Source organism: Panthera leo, chromosome B1, assembly GCF_018350215.1.
Source record: "Panthera leo isolate Ple1 chromosome B1, P.leo_Ple1_pat1.1, whole genome shotgun sequence".
Lineage (NCBI taxonomy): Eukaryota > Metazoa > Chordata > Mammalia > Carnivora > Felidae > Panthera > Panthera leo.
In genome coordinates this window covers 28,480,121-28,502,762 of record NC_056682.1, presented here as the reverse complement: position 1 = coordinate 28,502,762, position 22,642 = coordinate 28,480,121, and the positions used below count along the sequence as shown (strand labels likewise).

The 22,642-nt window shown below is 36.1% G+C and overlaps 1 protein-coding gene across 10 annotated transcripts in view; it reads left to right on the top strand.

Moving 5' to 3' along the window:
- TEX15 (testis expressed 15, meiosis and synapsis associated) overlaps nt 1–22,642 on the top strand; it is a 100,187-nt gene that overhangs the window by 67,032 nt on the left and 10,513 nt on the right. For all 10 annotated transcript variants that reach the window (XM_042934463.1, XM_042934461.1, XM_042934462.1 and 7 more), the window contains 3 exons: nt 4,499–4,645; nt 5,970–6,132; nt 14,692–22,031. In XM_042934463.1, the coding sequence (XP_042790397.1) occupies nt 4,499–4,645; nt 5,970–6,132; nt 14,692–22,031 (7,650 nt within the window). The remainder of the gene's footprint in view (nt 1–4,498; nt 4,646–5,969; nt 6,133–14,691; nt 22,032–22,642) is intronic.

Below are 22,642 nucleotides of genomic sequence, written 5' to 3'. Positions count from 1 at the left end.
TCCACGCTAAGTACAGAGCCCAACACAGGGCTCATTCCCATGACTATGAGATGATGACCTGAGCCAAAATCAAGAGTTGGACACTTAACTGACTGGGCCACCCAGGCACCCCTTGAATTCCTGACTTCAAATAAAATGTATACTTTTTGTCATATGAATTATATGTTCATCCACCTTTTATCAGTTAATTGTATTCGTTTTTTTAAATTTTATACTTGTTTTGTTTTCCATACATGACCACATAAATGTTTCTTTGTATATCCTACTCAATGCCAATATCTTCCCTGATCCAAATTAATATATTAATATATTGTGTATATGCTACATCTTAGTCTTATGTATATGTTTTATACATAAAGGAATTGATTCACAATTTCTGGGCTGGCAGGTATGAAATCCATAAGGCAAGATTTCTATGCTGAAGTCTTGATGAAAAATTTCTTCTCTGAGACACTTCCCTTTTTACTCTTAAGGCCTTTAGCCAATTAAATAAGGCTCACCCAAATTATCCAGGGTAATGTACTTAAAGTGAACTGATTTTTCATCTGGGAATTTTTTTATCATCTCAACAAAATACCTTCATAGCAGCATCTAGACTAATGTTCAATCAAACATCCAGACACTATACCCTAGCCAAATTGATCTATAAAATTTACTATGACATATGCTATCTATAAATTATTATTAAAATATATTTCCCAGGGCACCTGGGTGGCTCAGTCAGTTGAGCATCCAACTCTTGATTTCAGCTCAGGTCATGATCCCAGGGTCATGGGATCAAGCCCCATGTTGGGCTCCATGCTGAGCGTGGAGACTGCTTGGGATTTCTCTCTCTCTCTCTCTCTCTCTCTCTCTCTCTCTCTCTCCCCCTCCCTCCCTCCCTCCCTCCCTCCCTCTGTTGCTCTCCCCCACTTGTGTGCTCTCTTTATATAAAATTAATTAATTAATTAAGAATCCTTAAGATTTGTTGGTAAACAGTGATATTTTATTTTTAATTTTTTAATTTTAATTCCAGTATAGTTACTGGAAATTAACTATGTATGTATACATATTCCAGTATACATACTGGAAATTAACTATGTATGTATGTATGTATGAAAACCATACAGTGTTATATTAGTTTAAGCTGTACAATATAGTCATTCATAAGTTTCATATATTATTCAGTTCTCATCAAGGTAAGTGTACTCTTAATCCCTTTCACCTATTTCACCAACCCCCCCCCCCCCCCCCCGCCACCTCCCCACTTGTAACCATCTATTCTCTATAGTTCAGAGTCTGGGGTGGTTTTTTTTTTTTAATTTTTTTTTACGTTCATTTGTTTTTGAGAGAGAGACAGAGCATGAGTGGGAGAGGGGCAGAGAGAGAGGGAGACACAGAATCTAAAGCAAGCTCTAGGCTCTGAGCTGTCAGCACAGAGCCTGATGTGGGGCTCAAACCCACAGACCAGGAGATTAGGACCTGAGCCGAAGTGAGACGCTTAACTGAGTCGCTCAGGCACCCCCAGAGTCTGTTTTTTGGTTTGCCTTCCTCTCTCTTTTTTTTAACTAGACTCCACACCCAATATGGGGCTTGAACTCATGACCCTGAGGTCAAGAGTTGCATGTTCTACCAACTGAGCCAGCCAAATGCCTGTCTCTTTTTTCCCTTTGTTCATTTGTTTTGTTTCTTAAATTCCACATGTGAGTGAAGTTCTTTGGTATCTTTCTTTGACTGGCTTATTTCATTTAGCATTATACTGTCTAGATTCATCCATGTTGTTGCAAATGGCAAGATTTCATGCTTTTTAATGGCTGATACTATTCCATTGTATATGATTATATACCGCATCTTCTTTACCCATTCATCTTTCAATGGACACTTGGGCTGCTTCATAGTTTGGCTGTTATAAATAATACTGCTATAGAATAAGGGTGCATATATCCCTTTGAATTAGTGTTTTCATATTTTTTGGGTAAATGCCCAGTAGTGTGATGGCTGGATCATAGGGTAGGTCTATTTTTAATTTTTTGAGGAACCTCTATACTGTTTTCCAGAATGGCTTCATCAGTTTGTATTCCCACCAACAGTGCACGAGGATTCCTTTTGCTCCACATCCGCACCAGCACTTGTTGTTTCTTGAGTTTTTTATTTTAACCATTCTGACAGTTGTGAGGTGATATCTCCTTGTGGTTTTGATTTGTATTGCCCTGGTTATGAGTGATGTTGAGCATCTTTTCATCTGTCTTTTAGCTACCTGTATGTCTTCTTTGGAGAAAAGTCTGTTCATGTCTTTTGCCCATTTTTTAAAAGTTTTTATTTAAATTCCATTTAGTTAACATACAGTGTAATGTTAGTTTCAGGTGTACCATTTAGTGATTCAACAACTTCCATGCAACAGCCAGTGCTCACCACATGAGCACTCCTTAATGCTCATGCTCCTTAATCCCCACCACCTATTTAACCCATCCTCCCACCCACCTCCACTCTGGTAACCATCAGTTTGTTCTCTATAGGTAGGAGTCTGGGGGCACCTGGCTGGCTCAGTCAATTTAAGTGTCTGACTCTTGGTTTCGGCTCAGGTCATGATCTCATAGTTCATGGAATTGAGCCCCACACCGGGCTCCAAGCTGACAGCACAGAGCCTGCTTGGGATTGTCTCTCTCCCTCTTTCTCTGCTCCTCCCCTGTTCACTCTCTCTGTCTCTCTCTCTCTCAAAATAAATAAATAAATAAAACTAAACATTTTTTTTAAAAAAGAGTCCGTTTCTTGTCTTTCCTTCCCCCCCCCCCCCCCCGCCATGGTCATTTTTGTTTTCTTAAATTCTACATATGAGTGAAATCATATACTATTTGTCTTTCTTTGACTTATTTCACTTAGTATAATACTCTCTAGCTCTACCCATATCATTGCAAATAGCAAGATATCATTCTTGTTTATGGCTGAGTAATATTCCTCTGTGTGTGTGTGTGTGTGTGTGTGTGTGTGTGTGTGTACACCTCCTCTTCTTTATTCATTCATTAGTCGATGCACATTTGAGCTCTTTCCATGATTTGTCTATTGTAGATAATGCCTCTATACATCAGGGTGCACATATCCCTTTGAATCAGTCTTTTTTTAATTCTTTGGGTAAATACCTAATAATGAAATTGCTGGATTATAGGGTAGTTCTATTTTTAACTTTCTGAGGAACCTCCATACTGCTTTCAAGAGTGGCTGTACCCATTTGCATTCCCACCAACAGTTTAAGAGGGTTGGCATCCTTGCCAACACCTGTTGTTGTTTGTGTTTTTGATTTTAGCCATTCTGACGTGTGAGTTAATATCTTGTAGTTTTGATTTTCATTTCACTGATGATGAGTGATGTGAGCATTTTTTGATGTATCTGTTGGCCATGTGTATGTCTTCTTTGGAATGTCTGTTCACATCTTCTGCCCATTTTTTAACTGGATTGTTTGTTTTTTGGGGGTTGAATTTTAGAAGTTCTTTATATATTTTGGATACTAATCCTTTATCGGGTATGTTACATGCAAATATTTTCCCCCACTCAGTAGGTTGTCTTTTAGTATACTCATTTGTTTTTGATGTACAAATGTTTTGTACTATTTTACAGTTTTATGTTTTAGGTTTATGGATTCATGGCACATATGCTTAGAAAATAATTCTCACTTTGAGATTAGATAAATACTGACTTTCTACAGTGTTTGCATTATTTAAATATTTAACCGGTTTGGCATTTATTTTGGTGTATATGTTAAGGTAATTTAATTCTTTCAATTGTTTTATACTTATTTATTATATGTTTTCATTTCACTTATTTCAAATGGTACTTTTAACATTATACTGTATTTTTATAGATGCTTGGACTTACCTGGGGCTTTTTATTTTGTTCTTTTTCCCCACTGCCTTTTTTTGTGGTAATACCATCCTTTAAAAAAAATACTTAATACTGAGGCACATGGGTGGCTCAGTGGGTTAAGCGTCCAACTTTGACTCAGGTCATGATCGCACATTTCGTGGGTTCGAGCCCCATGTCAGCAGAGAGCCCACTTTGGATCCTCTGTCTCCCTCTCTCTCTGTGCCTCCCCGCTCATGCTTTCTCTCTCACTCTGTCGAAAATAGGTAAATATTAAAAAAAATTTTAAATATATTTAATACCTTTGAAGTGCAAGTCGCCTGCCCTGTTCCATAATTCTGTTACCTCTGACCCAAAACTTTCTTCTAAAAACATTTTTTTGAAATTTTCTGGGCTGTTGTTTGTTAGTATTCCAAATAAGTTTTTAGACTAAAATTCATTTCTACAAATAGGTTTTCTAAAATTTTAATTACAGGTATTATAGTCCTAAGTTTAATTTAGAAGGGGAATTGATATGAATACAGTAAGTCATCTTATTCATGTGGGATATGGATTATCCATTTGTATTTCTTCCCTTAAAAAAGACGGCTTTAATTTATGTTCTGTATGGGAGTTTAAAATGTTCTAATATATTTTTATGACCTGCTTTTTGCCTTTTTTTTAGGTTCTCTTTGGAAAAGTGAAGAAAATTCGGCCTTCATTGGATAAAAACAAAGTTTCTTTGGATCCTTCTCCTAACTTTGATTGCCACATGTCAAGAAGTATACCTTCTCTGAAAGATGCCATTGAGTTACAAGCCTGCAATTCAGCAGTATGTTAACTTTTGGGTTCATGTGACTACTTGAAAGTGACATGCTTCACACTATATGATACACAACTTAAAACAGCTTCTTGAAATATTAAATGAAAATCCCTTATTTTATTCAATATAGTAAGACATTAAATAAATAATGAAAGCTCTTTAATATTTGTGATTTGGGAATGTAGTAAAGAAGTTTCCAAATTTGCATTTAACCTTGTTCAAAATACAGTGGCTGCTTTCTTTTATTTAGTTGTTCCATAGATTAATTCCTAACTTGCAAAACATGCCAACTTTTTTATAACAAGCTATTTTGAAATCACAACAGGAGAAAACGCTTATATGTTCATCATTACATGTGAAACAGTAATTTTCCATCATAAATTGCTGAGATACTTAGTAGACCTTTCCTCTTCTGTAGAATATTAAATTATATGTGGTAAACATTGCATATCATCATCTATATGACTAAATGAAGATAAATTTTCTAGAAGTATGTATATGCTCCCACATGTAAAATGTATCAAGCAATTATTATTTTCCTAATTAACTTTCTCTTCCAAATAAAACTTAGGGTTAACAGCATATGCAAAACATTGAACTTTTTTTAATTTTTTTTTTCTTTTTGAGAGAGTGAATATGAGCAGGGGAGGTGGCAGAGAGAAGGGGACAGAAGATCTGACGGGGACTCCACACTGACAGCAGAGAGCCAGATGCAGGGCTCGAACTCACAAACCGTGAGATCATGACCTGAGCTGAAGTTGAACGCTTAACCGACTGAGCCACCCAGGCACCTCTAAAACGTTGAACTTTTAATGGAAAAAAATCTCTTTTTAAAAACAAATAGTTTCTGGGGCACCTGGGTGGCTCAGTTGGGTAAACGTCCGACTTCAGCTCAGGTCATGATCTCACCATTCATGGGTTCAAGCTCTTCATTGGGCTCTGTGCTGACAGTTCATAGCCTGAAGCCTGCTTCAGATTCTGTGTCTCCCTCTCTCCCCTCACACTCTGCCCCTCCCCCGCTCACGCTCTGTTTCTGTCTCAAAAATAAATAAAACATTTTAAAATTTTCTTTAAAAAAGAAGAAAAAATAAAAACAGACTGTTTATGCTGCTGCCCACACTAATAACATACCAAAGAAAATATGTGTGGTTGGGAGAAAAAATTTATACCTTAAAAAAAACTAGAGTTAAAGAATGTGGGGAGAAGTGGGTATATGGAAGCAGGTGAATAAATAACAAACATGAAGTTAGTTACATAACTTTTTAAAATATGAGCTTATTCAATTCTGCTAACACTAATTAGTTTAAAATGTTTTTTTTCCTTTGTTTTTCAGGTATACTTCTATGAATACAATGTTCTTTCAAAGCCAGTAGATAAACCTAGGCATTGTCTTCCATATGCAACAGTAACTGTAAAATTTATTGGCCAAAAAGTAGATAGTGGACACCTTATTACATCTTTGAGGTTCCTTTCAACAGGATTTCCTAAGAGGGCTGGTAAGATACAGACATTATTATGCTTCCGTAGCATGTGTGCTGGTAGTAGAACTTCTGAATATTATTTTCTAATACATTATCAAACTGTAAGCAAAATAGTTATGCTTTAACTTTTTAATTTTATGTATCTGGAATTATACTACAGATGTTTTTGTGACTCCTTTTGCTCAGTATTATCTTTGTGTGATTCTTCTTTTTTTTTTTTTTTTGAAGTTTATTTATTTATTTTTAGAGAGAGTGATTAGATAGAGCACAAGCAGGGGAGGGACAGAGAGTGAGACACAGAATCTGATGCAGCCTCCACACTCTGAGCTGGTCAGCACAGGGCCCACTGTAGGGCTCTAACCCATGAACCGTGAGATCATGACCTGAGTCAAAGCCAGATGCTTAACCGACCGAGCCACCCAGACGTTCCATTTGTATGATTCTTCTATGCTGATACGCATACCTGAGTTTCTTCATGTATATGTATTCACACACACACATTATTCTGTTTTTTGACTACACACTATTCCTCTGGGGATGTTTGGATACTTGCCAGTTTTCTTCATATTCCAGACATTGCTGTTTTAAACATTTATGTAAGTGTCTCAGTGCATATGGGCAAGAGTTTTGGTATAGAGTAATATAATGTCTACATCAGAAACGTACAACTTAATCCAAAGATAATATCAACTAGTTTTCAAAAGTGGTTGCATCAGGTTACATAATTACTCTATATCTTTGCCAACACATACACTTTTTAAAAAAATGTCTGTTTCTGCCAGCTCAGTGAGTGTGATATGTTATCATCATCGGTTCAAAAAGAAACTATACTCTTGAAAAGCCATCATATCCCTTTCTCCTCAGGCCTGCCCCTAAGCAGTCGCTAATCTGCCTTCTGTCTCTTAGTACGACTGACCCTTGGGTTAGAGGTGCCAGCGTCGCAATCTATGTTTAACTTGTAACTCCCTGAAAACTTCACTACTAATAGCCTAGTGTTCACTGGAAGCCTTACCCAGAACATAAACATTGATTAATGTGTACATTGTATGTTATATATTCTATATACTGTATTCTTACAGTAATATCTAACTTTTTCTTAATTTTTATTGGCATTTCTAGGCTATGTGGTTCATCTGTGAGATTTTTTAAATTGTGGCAAATCTCCAAAAAATTTTCCAATATATTACATGAAAAAAATTCCATTTATGAGTGAACCCATGTAGTTCAAACCCATATTGTTCAAGGGTCAACTGTATTTGCCAATTCTGGGCATTTCATATAAGGGAATTCATAAATATGTGAAGCAAAGTGGCCTTTCATGAGTAGTGACTTTCATTTAACTGTTCTTAAGGTTCTTGCATGTATTAATACTTCATTCCTTTTTATGGCATAATATTACATTAAATAGAAACTATATCAGTTGAGGACATTTGGGTTGTTTCCATCTTTTAGCAATTATGAATAATCTTGCTGTGAATGTTCTTGGACAAATTTTGGTACAGACCTGTGTTCTCATTTCTCTTGGGGTATATAGTTGGGAGTGGAATTGCTGGGTCATATGATAACACTGTTACCACTTGAGGAATTGCCAAACTGTTTTCCGAAGTGGCTGCACCAGTGACATTTACACCAGTAGTGTACGAGTGCTAGGATTTTCCACTTCCTATGTTATTATCTTACTTTTTGTTTATAGCTACCCTGGTGGAGGAAATAAATGTTTTCAGGGTGTAAGTTTTATGCTTCTTTTGTTAAATTTATTTCAAGTATTGTATTTTTGGATACCTTTGTAAGTAGAGTTTGCTCAATTTCACTTCTTATGTTCCTCTTTGAAGTATATAGCAATAGTGTTATTTTTGTGTATTGATCTTGTAAATGGTCTTGCTGATCTCATTATTAGTTCTAATAGTTTTTCAGTGATTTCTTTAGGATTTTATATATAAAAGATCAAGTCATTTATAAATAGAGTTAGTTTTACTTCTTCCTTCTCAATCTGGGTGTCTTTTATTTCTTTTTGTTGCCTAATAGCCCTGGCTAGGACCTCCAGTTGAATGTTTAATAGAAATGGTAGGAGTGGACATTCTTACCTTATTTGTAAACTTAGGGGAAAGTATTCATCCCTCACCAGTAAGTATGATGTTAGCTATGGAGTTTTTTGATGTCTTTTATCATGAGGAAATTCCTTTCTATTCTTAGTTTGTTGAATGTTTTTATCATGAAAGGGTAGTAATTTTGTCAGATCCTTTTGCTGCATCTATCAAGATGATCACATGATTTTTAGTCTTCACTGTGTTACTGTGCTGTGTCACACTAATTGATTTTCAGATATTAAGTAAACTTTGCATTTTTGAGGTAAATTCCATTTGGTCATGGTATGTGATTCCTATTATATGTTGGTGGAATCAGTTTACTAAATTTTTGAAGATTTTCGTGTCTATATTTATAAGATACATTAATCTGTAGCCTTCTTGTGATGTTTTGGTATCAGAGTAATACTGGTCTCATAGAATAAGTTTGAAAGGGTTTCCTTTTCTTCCATTTTTTGGAAAGAGTTTGTGAAGAATTGACATTAATACGTCTTTATATATTTGATAGACTTGACTATTAAAGCCATTCAGGCTTTTGGGGGGGGGGTAGTTTTTTATCAGTAAGTCAGTTTCTTCACTTACTGTCATTCAGATTTTCTGTTTCTTCTTGCATCAGTTTTAGTGGTTTGTGTCTTTGTAGGAATTTGTCCATTTCATCTAACTTACCTAATTTATTAGCATCCTGTCGTTCCTAGTATTTCTTTATAGTCCTTTTTATTTTTGTAAAGCCAGTAGTAGTATCCTCTCTTTAACTTATTCTACTAATTTCAGTCTTCCTTCTTTATTTTCTTGGTCAGCTTGGCTAAAGTTTTGTCAGTTTTGTTATCTTTTTCAAAGAACCAACTTTTTTGGTTTCATTATTATTTTTTCTATATTTCTGTTCTCTCATTTATTATTTCCCTCCTTTTTGCTTTAGGTTTAGTTTTCTCTTTCTTGTGTCTTAAGGTGGAAGGTTAGGGTATTGATCTTGCTTCTTTGATAATGTACATATTTACAGCTATAAATATCCCTGGTTTTCTTTTTTTTTTTTCTTTTTGAGACATAGAGAGACAGAGCATGAACAAGGGAGGGGCAGAGAGAGAGGGAGACACAGAATCTGAAGCAGGCTCCAGGCTCTGAGCTGTCAGCACAGAGCCCTACGTGAGGCTCAAACTCACAAGCCCTGAACCGAAGTTGGAGGCTTAACCAGCTGAGCCATCCAGGCACCCCTGAAAGTACTGTTTTAACTGCATCCCATAAGTTTTGGTATGTTGTGTCTTCATTTTCATTCATTTCAAAGTATTTTCTAATTTCCCTTTGACTTCTTATTTAATCCATTGGTTTTTTAGAAAGTGTTTTATTTCACTTATGTGTACATGTGAATTTCCCCCAAATTTTTTCTGCTACTGATTTCTAATTTTATTCCATTGTAATTGGAGAATATAATTTGTATTATCTTTATCCTTTTAAATTTATTGACCCTCTCATGTGGTCTGTCCTGAAGAATGTTCCATGTATACCTGAGAAGAGGGGAAGTTTTGTTTTTGTTGGGTAGAGTGTTCTGTAAATGTCTGTTAGACCTAGCTGATTTGAAGTTTGCTCAATTTTCTGTTTTCTTGGGGCGCCTGGGTGGCTCAGTCGGTTAAGCGTCCGACTTCGGCTCAGGTCATGATCTCGCGGTCCGTGAGTTCGAGCCCCGCGTCAGGCTCTGTACTGACCGCTCAGAGCCTGGAGCCTGTTTCAGATTCTGTGTCTCCCTCTCTCTCTGACCCTCCCCCATTCATGCTCTGTCTCTCTCTGTCTCAAAAATAAATAAAAATGTTAAAAAAAAAATTTTTTTTTTTAAATTTTCTGTTTTCTTGATGAGCTTCTGCCTAGTCATTCTATCCACATTATCCCTCAGCCAGATGGCTTAAAATGGAGGCAATAAAATAAGGATCTTTCCCTACTTTCTACTCTCACCCACCCATAATCTTATAGCTAATTACTTTAATCAAAGAATGATGGATAGTAACTAGACTTACTGTGATGATCAGTTTGCAGTGTATTCAATATTGAATCATTATGTTGCACATCAGAAACTAATTAATATAATACTGTACATCAATTATACCTCATTTGAAAAAAAGGAAAAAAAGCAATAAACAATGATGCCTTTCAGACTGATAAAGTTTGAGGAACACCCGTATTATGCCCAAAGTCAAGGCCACATGTGTTGGCTATCAGTGTACTCCTCTCCCTCCAGAGTAGTCTAGATCTTTGCTATCCAGTACAATAGCCTTTAGTCACATGTGGCTATTTAAACCTAAATTAGTTAAAATTAATAAAAATGTTAATTCCTCATTCACACCACCCCTTGTTTATGTACTTGCCCACATTCCAAGTGCTCAGTAACTACATGTGGCTATTGGCTACTGTACTGGATAGCATAGATAAAGAACATTTCCATCATCACAGAATACATGGTGCTAATAACTGTTTGGTAGTTTGCTTTGTGATTGTAATTTCATTTTCTTACAGTTTCTTATATTATGAAGATGTTGGGTTTTTTGTTCTCCTTTTTTCATGTGTTGTTTGGTGAGACTGCTAAAAATGGGAATAAATTTAAAGCGCCTTCATCCAGTTTAAATGAATAATGTAACCTAGTGATTAAGGTTCTGCTGCTTATAAATTGTGATCTTGGGCAAATAATTCTTTATTTCCTTATCAATAAAATGGGAATGTTATGAAGATTAAATTAGTTAATGTGTATAAGACATCAGAAAAACCATACCTGGCATTCCCATTAAGTACTTTATTAATTAATATTATGTATATGTTAATATGCATTTACCATACATTTATGAAATTCAGGTTATTAAACTGATTTAAGTTTCTTTTCCCATGTTGCTTTGTATTAATTTGTCTTAATCTTTTTTTTTTAAGTCTACTTATTTTGAGAGAGAGAGAGAGACTGTGTGTGAGCAGGGGAAGGGCAGAGAGAGAGGAGAGGGAAAATCCCAAGCAGGGTCCACACTGTTAGTTCACTCATGGTGTAGAGCCCAGCACAGGGCTTGAACCAAAAAATCCGTGAGATCATGACATGCACCGAAATGAGGAGTCAGACACTTAACTGACTGAGCCACGTAGACACCCCTGTCTTAATCTTTGTAACAGCTCCATAACATTATTTTTCTAGTGTATTTGTATAGTACATACATACAGTACTTTTATAATTCTTGATATGCCGTATTTATTTAACCAGTCCCATTTTTTCAAGTTTACTTATTTTGAGAGAGAGTACAAGCAGGGGAGGGGCAGAGAGGAGGGGAGAGGATCGAAAGCAGGCTCCATGCAGTCAGCGCAGAGCCCGATGCGGGGCTCAAACCCATGGGATCATGACCTGAGCCGAAATCAAGAGTCAGAGGCTTAACTGACTGTACCCTGCAGGCACCCCTACCCAGTCTCGTTTTTAAATTTTTTTTTTATTTGAGGGATGCCTGGAGGGCTCAGTCAGTTAAGCATCTTACTGTTGATTTCAGCTGAGGTCATGATCTCACCATTGTGAGCTTGAGTCCCATGTCAGGCTCTATACTGGGCATGGAGCCTGCTTAAGATTCTCTCTCTCTCCCTCTCCCTCTGTCACTCCCCTGCTTCTGCTCTCTCAAATATTTTAATTTGCCTATAGGTGACACACAATGTTACATTAGTTTCAGGTGTACAACATAGTGATCCAGCTCTTCTCTATAGTATTCTATGCTCTCCACAAGTGTAGCTACCATCTGTCACCATGTAACGCTGTTACAATATCATCGACTGTATTCTGCCCGCTGTGCCTTTTACTCCCTTGACATATTCATTCTATAACTGGAAGCTTGTGTGTCTCTTTATGTGCCAGTAACATATTGTTTTGATTACTGTAGCTTTGTAGTAGATCTTGAAATCTTAACCAGTCTCATATTGATAGTTAGGTTTCTGGCTTCCAGCTGTCTTGGATTATGGTACTAAAAATCCTTGTGTATATGTTATTTATGCAAGTATATCAGAATAATGAATGCATAAAAATGGATTTACTGGAGGGGCACCTGGGTGACTGTCAGTTGAGCATCTGACTTCAGCTCAGGTTATGATCTTGTGGTTCACGAGTTCAAGCCCCACACAAGGCTCACTGCTGTCATCCTGTCAGCACAAAGCCTGCTTTAGATCCTCTGTTCCCCTCTCTCTTTGCCCCTCCCCTGCCTGTGCTCTCTCAAAAAATAAGTAAAACATTTCTAAAAATAGATTTACTGGGTATTATGTATTACATTTTGCTGAAAACTGTAGATTTACTTCCCAGGAAATTAGTACCGGTTCATACTCCCATGAACAGTATAAGAGTGTTTATTACATCTGCAGAATATTAATTATTCTTTGTAGTCTTTGCCAGTCTAAGCAGTTTTTAAATATGGCTCTGTTTATTTAGTGGAGTTGGACATCTTTTTGTGTTTGTTGACAATTTTTATTTGTGATTTTCCTGTTCTTACACTTGCTCACATTTCTATTGCAGTATCTGTTTATTAATCTTTTGAATGTGTCTGTATACTCTTTATGCACTCTAATATATGTGTAATGATGTACAAAGCTTGCTCGTTCAGAAAATACTTCGTACCAGTTTGTCCAAGTTTTGTTTATCATGAGTTTTGACCTACTAAGGTATTTAATTTACATGTAATTGACATCATTTCTTAATTTCTAGTTTTCTGATCTCCAGGCATTCTTAAAAAGTACTTTTCTACCTCAGGATTATAAAACCATCTCTCTGTCTTTTCTTCTAATACTTTCATGGTTTTATTTTTTTTTTCAATGAATTTTATTTTGGAGTGAGTATAGGGATCCACCTTTTCTTCTGTCCACTGCAGCTCCTCCTCTTAAGAACTACATCTCTGTTATGGTCAGATTTCTACTATAGCTTATTATAATTAAAAAGTATAGTTACAGGTGCACCTTGGTGGCTCAGTTGATTAAGCATCCGACTTTGGCTCAGGTTATGATCTCACAGTTTGTGAATTCCAGCCCTGCATCGGACTCTTTTGCAATGTTGACGCAAAGACTGCTTGGGATTCTTCCTCTTTGCCTCTCTCTACCTGTCCCTCACTTGCACTCTCTCTCTCAAAATAAATAAATAAACCTTAAAATGTATATAATTACAAGTGGTTATAGAATTTAGAAATCTTCAACAAAGCTATCTTTCGATATATCGTGAAAAAGAATTTCATGGTACTTCCCAGTAATATGATTATAGTTTCGTATATGTCATAAATCTCACAATTTCTCATCATTAATTTGTTTTAATAAATATATTTTTATGGTGTTATCTATGAATTTATGAATGGCTTACTTGGTAAATATGCATTCTTATAAGTTCCTTTGTTATTATATGTAGTTATTTGTGAAATTTTAGGAATAAATTTCTTTTTTTTTTCAACGTTTTTTTTTTTGTTTTTTTTTTTTATTTATTTTTGGGGCAGAGAGAGACAGAGCATGAACGGGGGAGGGGCAGAGAGAGAGGGAGACACAGAATCGGAAACAGGCTCCAGGCTCCGAGCCATCAGCCCAGAGCCTGACGCGGGGCTCGAACTCACGGACCGCGAGATCGTGACCTGGCTGAAGTCGGACGCTTAACCGACTGCGCCACCCAGGCGCCCCAGGAATAAATTTCTATAAATTATAAGAGAAAATTTGCTTTCATTGTCAAGATTTTTGTTTGTATATATTACTTGCAGGAATACTTATTTTAGTGGAACAGGGGTAGTGCTTTGCTTTTGCTCCTGGGAAGGATTTTTTGGGTCCTTTTTGATCTGTTTCCTCACCTCATTCCCGTTTCTTTCCTGTTTTCTTTCTCAAGGTAACAGTAGATAAAAGGGGGAGACAATTTTGCCTATTAATATGTAGATTCTATTATTAAGTATCTGAATATACGAAATTAATATAAGAAATACCTAGTCTTTGAGCAATGTGTTTTTATTCCTTTTTAATTTTTCTATTCTTTGTATTTGTCACAATTCAAAAAAATTTATGGTAAATACTTTCTTCGTAAGGCCTCTAGGACACAGTTTCCTGGTACATCATTTATATTTTATTGGTTTGTCTTTCATCTTCTTCTCACCTTGCTTTTTCTGAGACACATACTTTAATCAGCATTAGGCTATTTATCGAACTTTCATTTAAAACCACTTATGACTGCGGTGCCTGAGTGGCTCGGTTAAGCATCCAACTTCAACTCAGGTCATGATCTTATGGTTTGTGAGCTCAAGTCCCACATCGGGCCTGTGCTGACAGCTCGGAGCCTGGAGCCTGCTTTGGATTCTGTGTCTCCCTCTCTCTCTGCCCCTCCCCCATTCATGCTCTGTCTCTCTGTCTCTCTCTCAAATATAAATAAGCATTAAAAGAAAAAAAGAAAAAACCACCTATGACATAGTTTATTTGAATTAAGGGTTGAATGTAGAAACCCTTTCCTTCCTATTTTTTCTTAATTTTCTTATTATTTCTACAGAAAGAACCTGCTCTCTGAATAACTGTACAGTTGCCAAAAGAATTGGAAAAGGAAAAGATGCTACTGTCGTCTTTGAACATTTCAGGAAACCTGTAGATCCATTTGTTCAGGAAAACTGTTCTTGCGGCTCACTAAATTCAGAGATAAATCCTTCCAACACAAATATTTCTAATTCCTATGGAAATGTGAAAAATGGAAACATTTCTGTATATGAAACGTACGGTGGACAGATGGAGCACAATTTAGCAGAATGTAGAGACACTTCTCATATATATGATTCAGGTCTTTCATTTATTCCCAGTGATACCAGAGAAAGTGTTAATGGTGACCCCATGTTAAATTTGGCACATCTCAAAAATACTTTAAGTGGTCTTTCTGCTGCTTTCCCCCTTCATAACAATACTGGCTCAAGCACAGTTATTACTTCAAAACTCATTAAAGACCCAAGACTGATGAGGAGAGAAGAAAGCATAGGAAAACATAATAATATTACAGATTTAAATGAGATTTTGCCACTTGAGAAGAGTTTAGATTTTGTGAATTCAGAAATAAATCTATCATCCATGCCAAATAATTCTGCCTCCTCATCTGAAGTTGTGCCTGGTGATCATTCTGTTCTTACTAATTGTTTGGATGCCCCTAGCTTCAAAATTTCTTTTGATGGTTCACAATCTCAAGCTCACAACTTGGACTTTAACAACTATGATTATACAATTCCCAGTAAAATTACCCCAGCAGGACAGCGTAAGGGCCAAGATAATTTTTCCTTTCCAATGTGTTTGCCAAATGTAGTTTCAGAAGTTGAGAACCAAAAACACAATGAGGAAGAAGCCCAGAGATCTGAACTGAGAAGCAACATCCCACTTTTAATTGAAGAAAACAGTGAAGCACATAACTCTTATGAATCAGTGAATATTTGTACAAAAGGGCACAGTAATCACATCTCTCTGGAGTCATGGTCTTCTAATTTAGAAACTGTATCTCAGACTGGTCAGCAAATGTCTACAGCTTTTCCTCTCCAAAGGAAAGAAAGCATACATGAGTACACCCAAAATATTGGAGAAATGAGAGACTTCACTGGCCCCGAAAATAATTCCAAACATGGAGAAAAGCAGGTTTTGTGGAAGGAAATTGATTTTACTAAGGAAGCAAAAGTCAGTCCAGTAGATAATTATATTTCTTTGTACCAAGAATACAAAGAGGATGAGAGTCTTGATTCTTATGGGAAAAATTGTGATCAAATATTAATTGCTCAAGAATTAGAAATACAAAAATCTTCCACATCTACCACAAAGGATGAATATGAGCTAGATCATCTAAGTTTGGAATTACAAAGAGTGGAGAGCCTTTCACAGAAGCATCCTCAACTCTCTTTAGATTATGAAGATAACATCCATACAAGTTTTGCAGTTTCTCAAAAACTAATGGAACTAAAACTGGGAAAACCAAATCAAAACTGTGTTAGCATTGTGACTGATGCTTTCCAGGAAGCAAAAGACATTCCCCAGGTCAAAGAACTGCCAATTGATACAATTATTTCATCTCATGACATTAAACCAACTCATGACAACTCAGATTATAACATAACTAGAGAATATGTATGTGTCCATGGAAGAAATGAAAATGACCCAGTGTCATTAGAGAACATACAAAGAGACTGTGGAGAAACTTTTCAAATTGATGAAGGTCATACTCTGTTCTGTAATGCAGAGTTGCACAGTGATACACACCTGAATATTGATTTCAGAGAACAAGGAGATAATGATAAAGAAAATGAAAATGAGGCTAAAGAGGAAGACATTGCCTTGTCTACAGAAAGCAGAGAAAATATATATGGAGAGGAGAAGCAGGGTTTTCATACAAACCAAAGTTACACCAACATAGATGAAAGAAGGGAGAATAAAAATTACAACAATGTAGAAATTCTTAGTTCTGAAGAATGTTGTACATTTAATTTGAGTTCGGGGGAAAGACATGTGTCAACAGAAGCTACATTGTTAGAAAATGAAGACACTATGACTGCCACACAACAAAAAGATGCTCCAAATACTGGCAGGACTGTAGAGCATTTGGCTTACACAGCATTTCCCAAAGTTGAAGGGTCTTCAGAACATGAAGCCTCAAGTACTGCAGTGCAGACAGCTGGTGCTACGGTGCCTACATTGGGCACAGATCGTGAAGATCACCAAAGATACCAGATTAAAGAAACTTGTTCTTCTGAGAGTCTAGATTTTGGGTTGTTAGTAAAACATAGGGTTTCTGATTGTGAAATGGATATGGATAACAATAAATTACATGACTCATTTCATCAGTCAGTAAGTGATACTTCAGTTCTTCAGAGTTTCAAATTGGAAAGTAAGATTGAAGTAGGATTGGAACAGTGTGATGATGCTTTTCTAATTCAACAACATAGCCATAGAAATGATCCATGTGAAGAATTTAGGGCCATATATGAAACTCTGAAGTCTCGTATTGATTGGGAAGGTCTACTAGGAAGCAATAATGGGGAGAGGGAAGTTAGGAAAAGCTCCAGAAGAAACGAGAATAGTGATCAGCATTACCCTAAGAAAAGTATTTGTTTTTATCCCTCTACACAAAAAAACAAAGGAGAGCTCAATCCACTTTTACTTCCTGATTTACAAATTAGAATCACTAATACATTAATGCCAGGATTCAATCCCACTTTTGAATCCCTTGCATTGAAAGATAATTTTTGCAAATACATAACTAAAACCACAGGACCAGAAATAAATGAGGAGGGGAAAGTGTCAGGATTTGAAATGTATTCCCACTGCTCTGGTGAAAATTCAGGTTATCCATGTGAAGATGAATTTGGTAATAGAAGGCAAGAATCAGGACTAGTGAATAAGTCTGAAATTGCTCTTTCTCTTGATGTGAGTCATAATACACAAGTGAATCATGTGTCTGAAAAACAAAACAGTGGACCTTTGCCTACTGAACCCTCTAATGTCACAGCATTAAATAATGAAAGCAGATGTTCCTTGACAGGGTCAAAAACTGATTGTAATGATATTACAAGTAAAAAGGACACACAATCAAGAATTAGCAAAAGAAAGCGACGTATGCCTTTTAGGGACCAGAACACACCACATAAGGATGTAAGACGTCGTAAAATTTATGGGAAGAAGAGGAGACTAACCAGTCTAGACTCTTCTGAACATTTTTCTTCATTATCCCAAGGACGAATTAAAACCTTTTCAAAGTCGGAAAAACACATCAGGAGTGTCCTTGATATTCTAAATAGTGAAGCATCTTTATGCAAAAGCAAACGTCTTTCCAGAAGACTTGACAGAGCTGTTCTTCATTTAAAAAAAGCTCATAGAAGAGTTCACACGTCTTTGCAACTTATAGCTAAAGTAGGAGAAAAAAGAAAAGGCCCATTACCAAAATCATATGCAATAATATGCAATAATTTCTGGGAAAGTTGTGACCTTCAAGGTTATAGCTCTGTGTCTGAAAGAAGATATTATTCCACTAAACATTTTTTGTCAAAAAGAAAATACGGCAAACCAGGAGAGAAAAGAGCTTTGGGATTTGAAGTGGATAAATCATTAACTCATGTATCAAAGCCCAAGTCTTACAAAGCAAGTAGAGCGAGAATCGCAGAGTGCATTTCTAAGAGAAATATGGCCAGCAGTGTCTCCAGAAGTCACACCACCATTCATGTAAGGGAATTTTGTGATTTCGAGTATCCTGAGTCACAGTTAGCCCTGTGCTCCACATCCCAAAGTGCCAGTCATTCCGCTTATAACAAGAGCCGGATGAGAAATCGAAGATCATCAGAACTTCAGCTGTTTTCTGGAAAAACTGGATGTCTATTTTCCCCAGCCTGCCCAGATGAGAAAATAACTGAAAAAGAAAATCAAGTTGGCATAAAGTTTTTATCAAACATTAATAAATATGAAAATCCTGAGAACCACTCAGCACACAATATTAAGGATGCAGAAAACAATTCCGAGACTAATAAAGTAATAAATAAGAGTAATTCAGTATCATTAAGTTGCATAAAAGAAGACAAAGTAAGTTTTAGCACAGACACAAGTTATAATGCAACCTGTATAACACACACAAAGGTAAAAACTGACATAGTTATTTCAGTTTTAGAATCAGATATCAAGCACCTTTTAAACGTTGATGTCTGCACACCAGATAACCTTATTTTATCTGATTGTAAAGGCAACCTGGAAGTAAATTTGCCTGTAGAAGAACGGACAGCTGCTAATCAGAGCTCCAAACCAGGCACTGTTCCAGAAAACTTCCTTAAGGACCCATTAAATCTAACTCTGATAACACACAAAAAGTCTGACAGTATTCCTCAATTGTTATCAACCACAGCAGTGACAGACAGTGAAGGAGAATCTTCAGAATCTTATTTGGATAAACAGAGAGTTTTTGCTGTAGATTCTTTTACAACATCCACCAATGTACCACACTGCCAGCCAGGATGTGATGGAAAGGAACTTCTAAAGACAGAACAATGTTCTTCAAGTAATTGCTTCCATATAGATGGGAATGAATCACATGTTCTTGAGGATTCTGAGTTGGGTCTCAGATTAGTAACTGAAGAAAGTAAAAGTTGTAGGAAAAATACAATGAAGGAACTATTTTCCAATGATAGTTATTTGCTCTTAAAAGATAATATGAAGGGTTCTTCTTCAAAAAAGTGTATGGCAAATAAAGACATTTGGGACAGAAAAATGTGGAAAGTTAAACAAGCAGAAAAAGCAAGAGATTCACTTCACAAAAAAAGCATGACTGAAGGATGCACTGTTAAGACTCCGTTCAAAAATCAAAAGAACAAGATCTTAGAAGAATCCTCCTACTTAAGCAAGAAAACAATTAAAAATAACTTGATTGATTCTCATCTAAACGTTGAAAACATTACTGAGGCAGTCGCTTTGAATAACCCAGTTTCTAATCATCTTAACAAAAGAGAGAAAGAAGGGGGAGTTAAAGTTAGTAATGACCCTCAGTCTGACTCTGCATTGCATTCGGAAATAGCCTGTAATTCTAAACCAGGCATTATAGGAATGAATCCTATTCCTGTTTTACATACTGACTCTCAAACTTCCGAAGTCTCTACTCCTGAGAATAAGGCTGCATCATACACGAATGGATTAAAAGAGAAACATTGCTCAGCTAATCATTCAGCTCTTACAGCCAGGCTAGCTCAGATTTTGAGAAGGGCAGATGAAACATCATCTTTGCAGATTCTACTGGAAGAAACTAAGGCCTGTCAAAGTATTCTCCCTTTATTTGTTGAAGCTTTTGAAAGAAACCAAGAATGTTCTCTCGAACAAATCCTGATTTCAAGAGAACTATTAGTAGAACAAAACCTGTGGAATAATTGCAGACACAAATTAAAGCCATGTGCTGTTGACTCCTTGGTAGAACTCCAAATGATGATGGAAACTATTCAATTCATTGAAAACAAAAAAAGGCTCTTAGGAGGTGAACCAACCTACCGAAGCTTGCTCTGGTATGATGAAACACTGTACAGTGAGCTGCTTGGTAGACCACGTGGATTTCAACAACAATCCAACTTCTATCCTGCTTTTCAAGGAAGATTGAAGTATAATGCATTCTGTGAGTTACAAAACTATCATGATCAGTTAATTGAATTATTTGAGGAAACCAAAAGGGAAAATAATTCATACTATGCATTCTTAAAATACAAACGACAGATTAATGAGTGTGAAGCAGTAATGAAGCGTTGTTCTGATTGCTTTGACTTTTCTCTTTCTGTTCCATTTACCTGTGGAGTTAACTTTGGAGATAGTTTAGGAGACCTAGAAACCTTAAGAAAAAGTACTTTAAAGCTGATTGGTATGTATGGGGACTCTCCTAAAGTTGATTCCTATCCAGGAAAACAAGACCATTTGTGGATTATCATAGAAATGATCACCTCTAAAGTTAATTTTATTAAGAGCAGTGAGGCAATAAGTATTAAAATATCTCTTTATGGTCTGGAACATATCTTTTTTGATGCTGCAAAAAGTCTTATTTGGAAAGAGAAGAGAGAATCTTTCAGCAAAATATACTCAGGAGAGAATAGAGAAATGCTACTCAAAATGAATCAGTGTGCTTTTTCTAAGTTGAAAAAGATATATGATACATTGTCTAAGGATTTAAGCAGTGAACAAATTTCTAATACTGCGCTTGAGAATATGGAGATTGCTTCCAGAAAGTCAGATGATCTAATAAACAAAGCACCAGTTACCCTAGAAAACTGTGGGTTTAACAGTACTTTGCTTTCACACCCAGATATCTGTTGTATTAGCGAAATACTAGATCAAGCTGAATTTGCAGACTCTAAGAAATTACAGGACCTCACTTTGAGATGTACCGAACACCTAGAAATTTTAAAAAAATACTTTCAGATGCTGCAAGAAGAGAACATAGATAACATTTTTATCACAGAAGAAAACGTTTTGGACATGGTGAAAAACCACAATCATGGGGCCATAATTTTAAAGCCTGCAGCCATTGAAACCTATATTGAAATTGTCATGCTTTCAGAAACCATTCACTTTCTTAAAAACTCAATGGCAAAGAAACTAGACAAACAGAGGTTTCGAGGTATGCTTTGGTTTGATTTGTCACTTCTTCCTGAGCTGGTTCACTGCCAGGAAAAAATGGCTTCTTTTTCATTTCTTAAAGATAACTCAACAGATTGCCTTTGGAAAGTCATAGAGACTGCTATTTCTGAACTTAAGAAAGATCTGGATATTATTTACAAATATAGTGAAGCTGTTAATTGCTCATACGCTCTTCATTTGCTCTCAAGAGAACTTCAGGAACTTACAGAAATACAAAAACTTCTAAAGAAGTCTCAGTATTCCGTTTCCACATATATTGACTTTGTGCCATGTATAGCATCCATAAATTACGGAAGCACAATGACAGAGTTGGAATACAGCCACAACCAGTTTTCTGCACTGCTCGAAAATATAATGGCTGCCCCTCGGAAAGATTTAGGGAAAATGGCCCATATTATGAAAGTCATGAAAACTATTGAACATATGAAGATAATATGTACTAAAAATGCTGAATTAACCATTTCCTTTATTTTGTGCCAAATGCTACATAACAGAAAGAAGACTTCCCAACTGCAGGGAAAAGAAAAAACGAATGTGCATGTAAAACCTAGGAAGGATAGCAATAAATCTAGTATTTATATGAAGGTGCCCTCAATTTCAGAGTGCATAATGAAAACTGTTTCACGTTCTTCTGAAAAACGATCTATCACTGTAGACAAATGTGGAGACCCTCAAAAACAACAGAAAAACACTACTGTTTCCAGCTGTAAAAAACAAAAGGTAACAAATGTTTTAAAACAAAAGCCTATGTAAGTAAGTATTATTTTTGAGAACAAGTCTACTCTTCAAACAAGTAGTTTGCAGATTGGTAAAAATTGAGAATGCTTTGAATATTACCTTGCAAAATGAATTTACTAACTATAGAATTGGATTAGGGGTGCCTGGCTGGCTTAGTCGGTGGAGCATTCACCAACGGTGGAGCCCCATAATGGGCATAGAGCTTACTTTAAAAAAAGAATTGGATGAAACAGTTTTTATTATCTTTATAATAAAGTGAAATGTTTCTCTATATGAGAAATACCTTGCAAATACTTATTTTTAAACGTACAATTAAATTTTTTAATTTGGAAAACATTTCTTGGAAAAATGTAAATTTATATAACTTCTTAAGGAATAGTCCAATGTGAATGTGAGTAAGTTAGTAATTTATTGAGTAACTCCTATATAACAAGGCTATACTTGATGTAGTAAGTATTAAAAATTGGCTAATGGAACCTGTGTTCTTGACCATTATCATCCACATGGAAAAATAGAACAGATTTTTTTCTTAACTTTAGAGAGAGCATGCGAGGGAGGGAGAGGGTCAGAGGAGGGCGGGGGGAGAGAGAGAG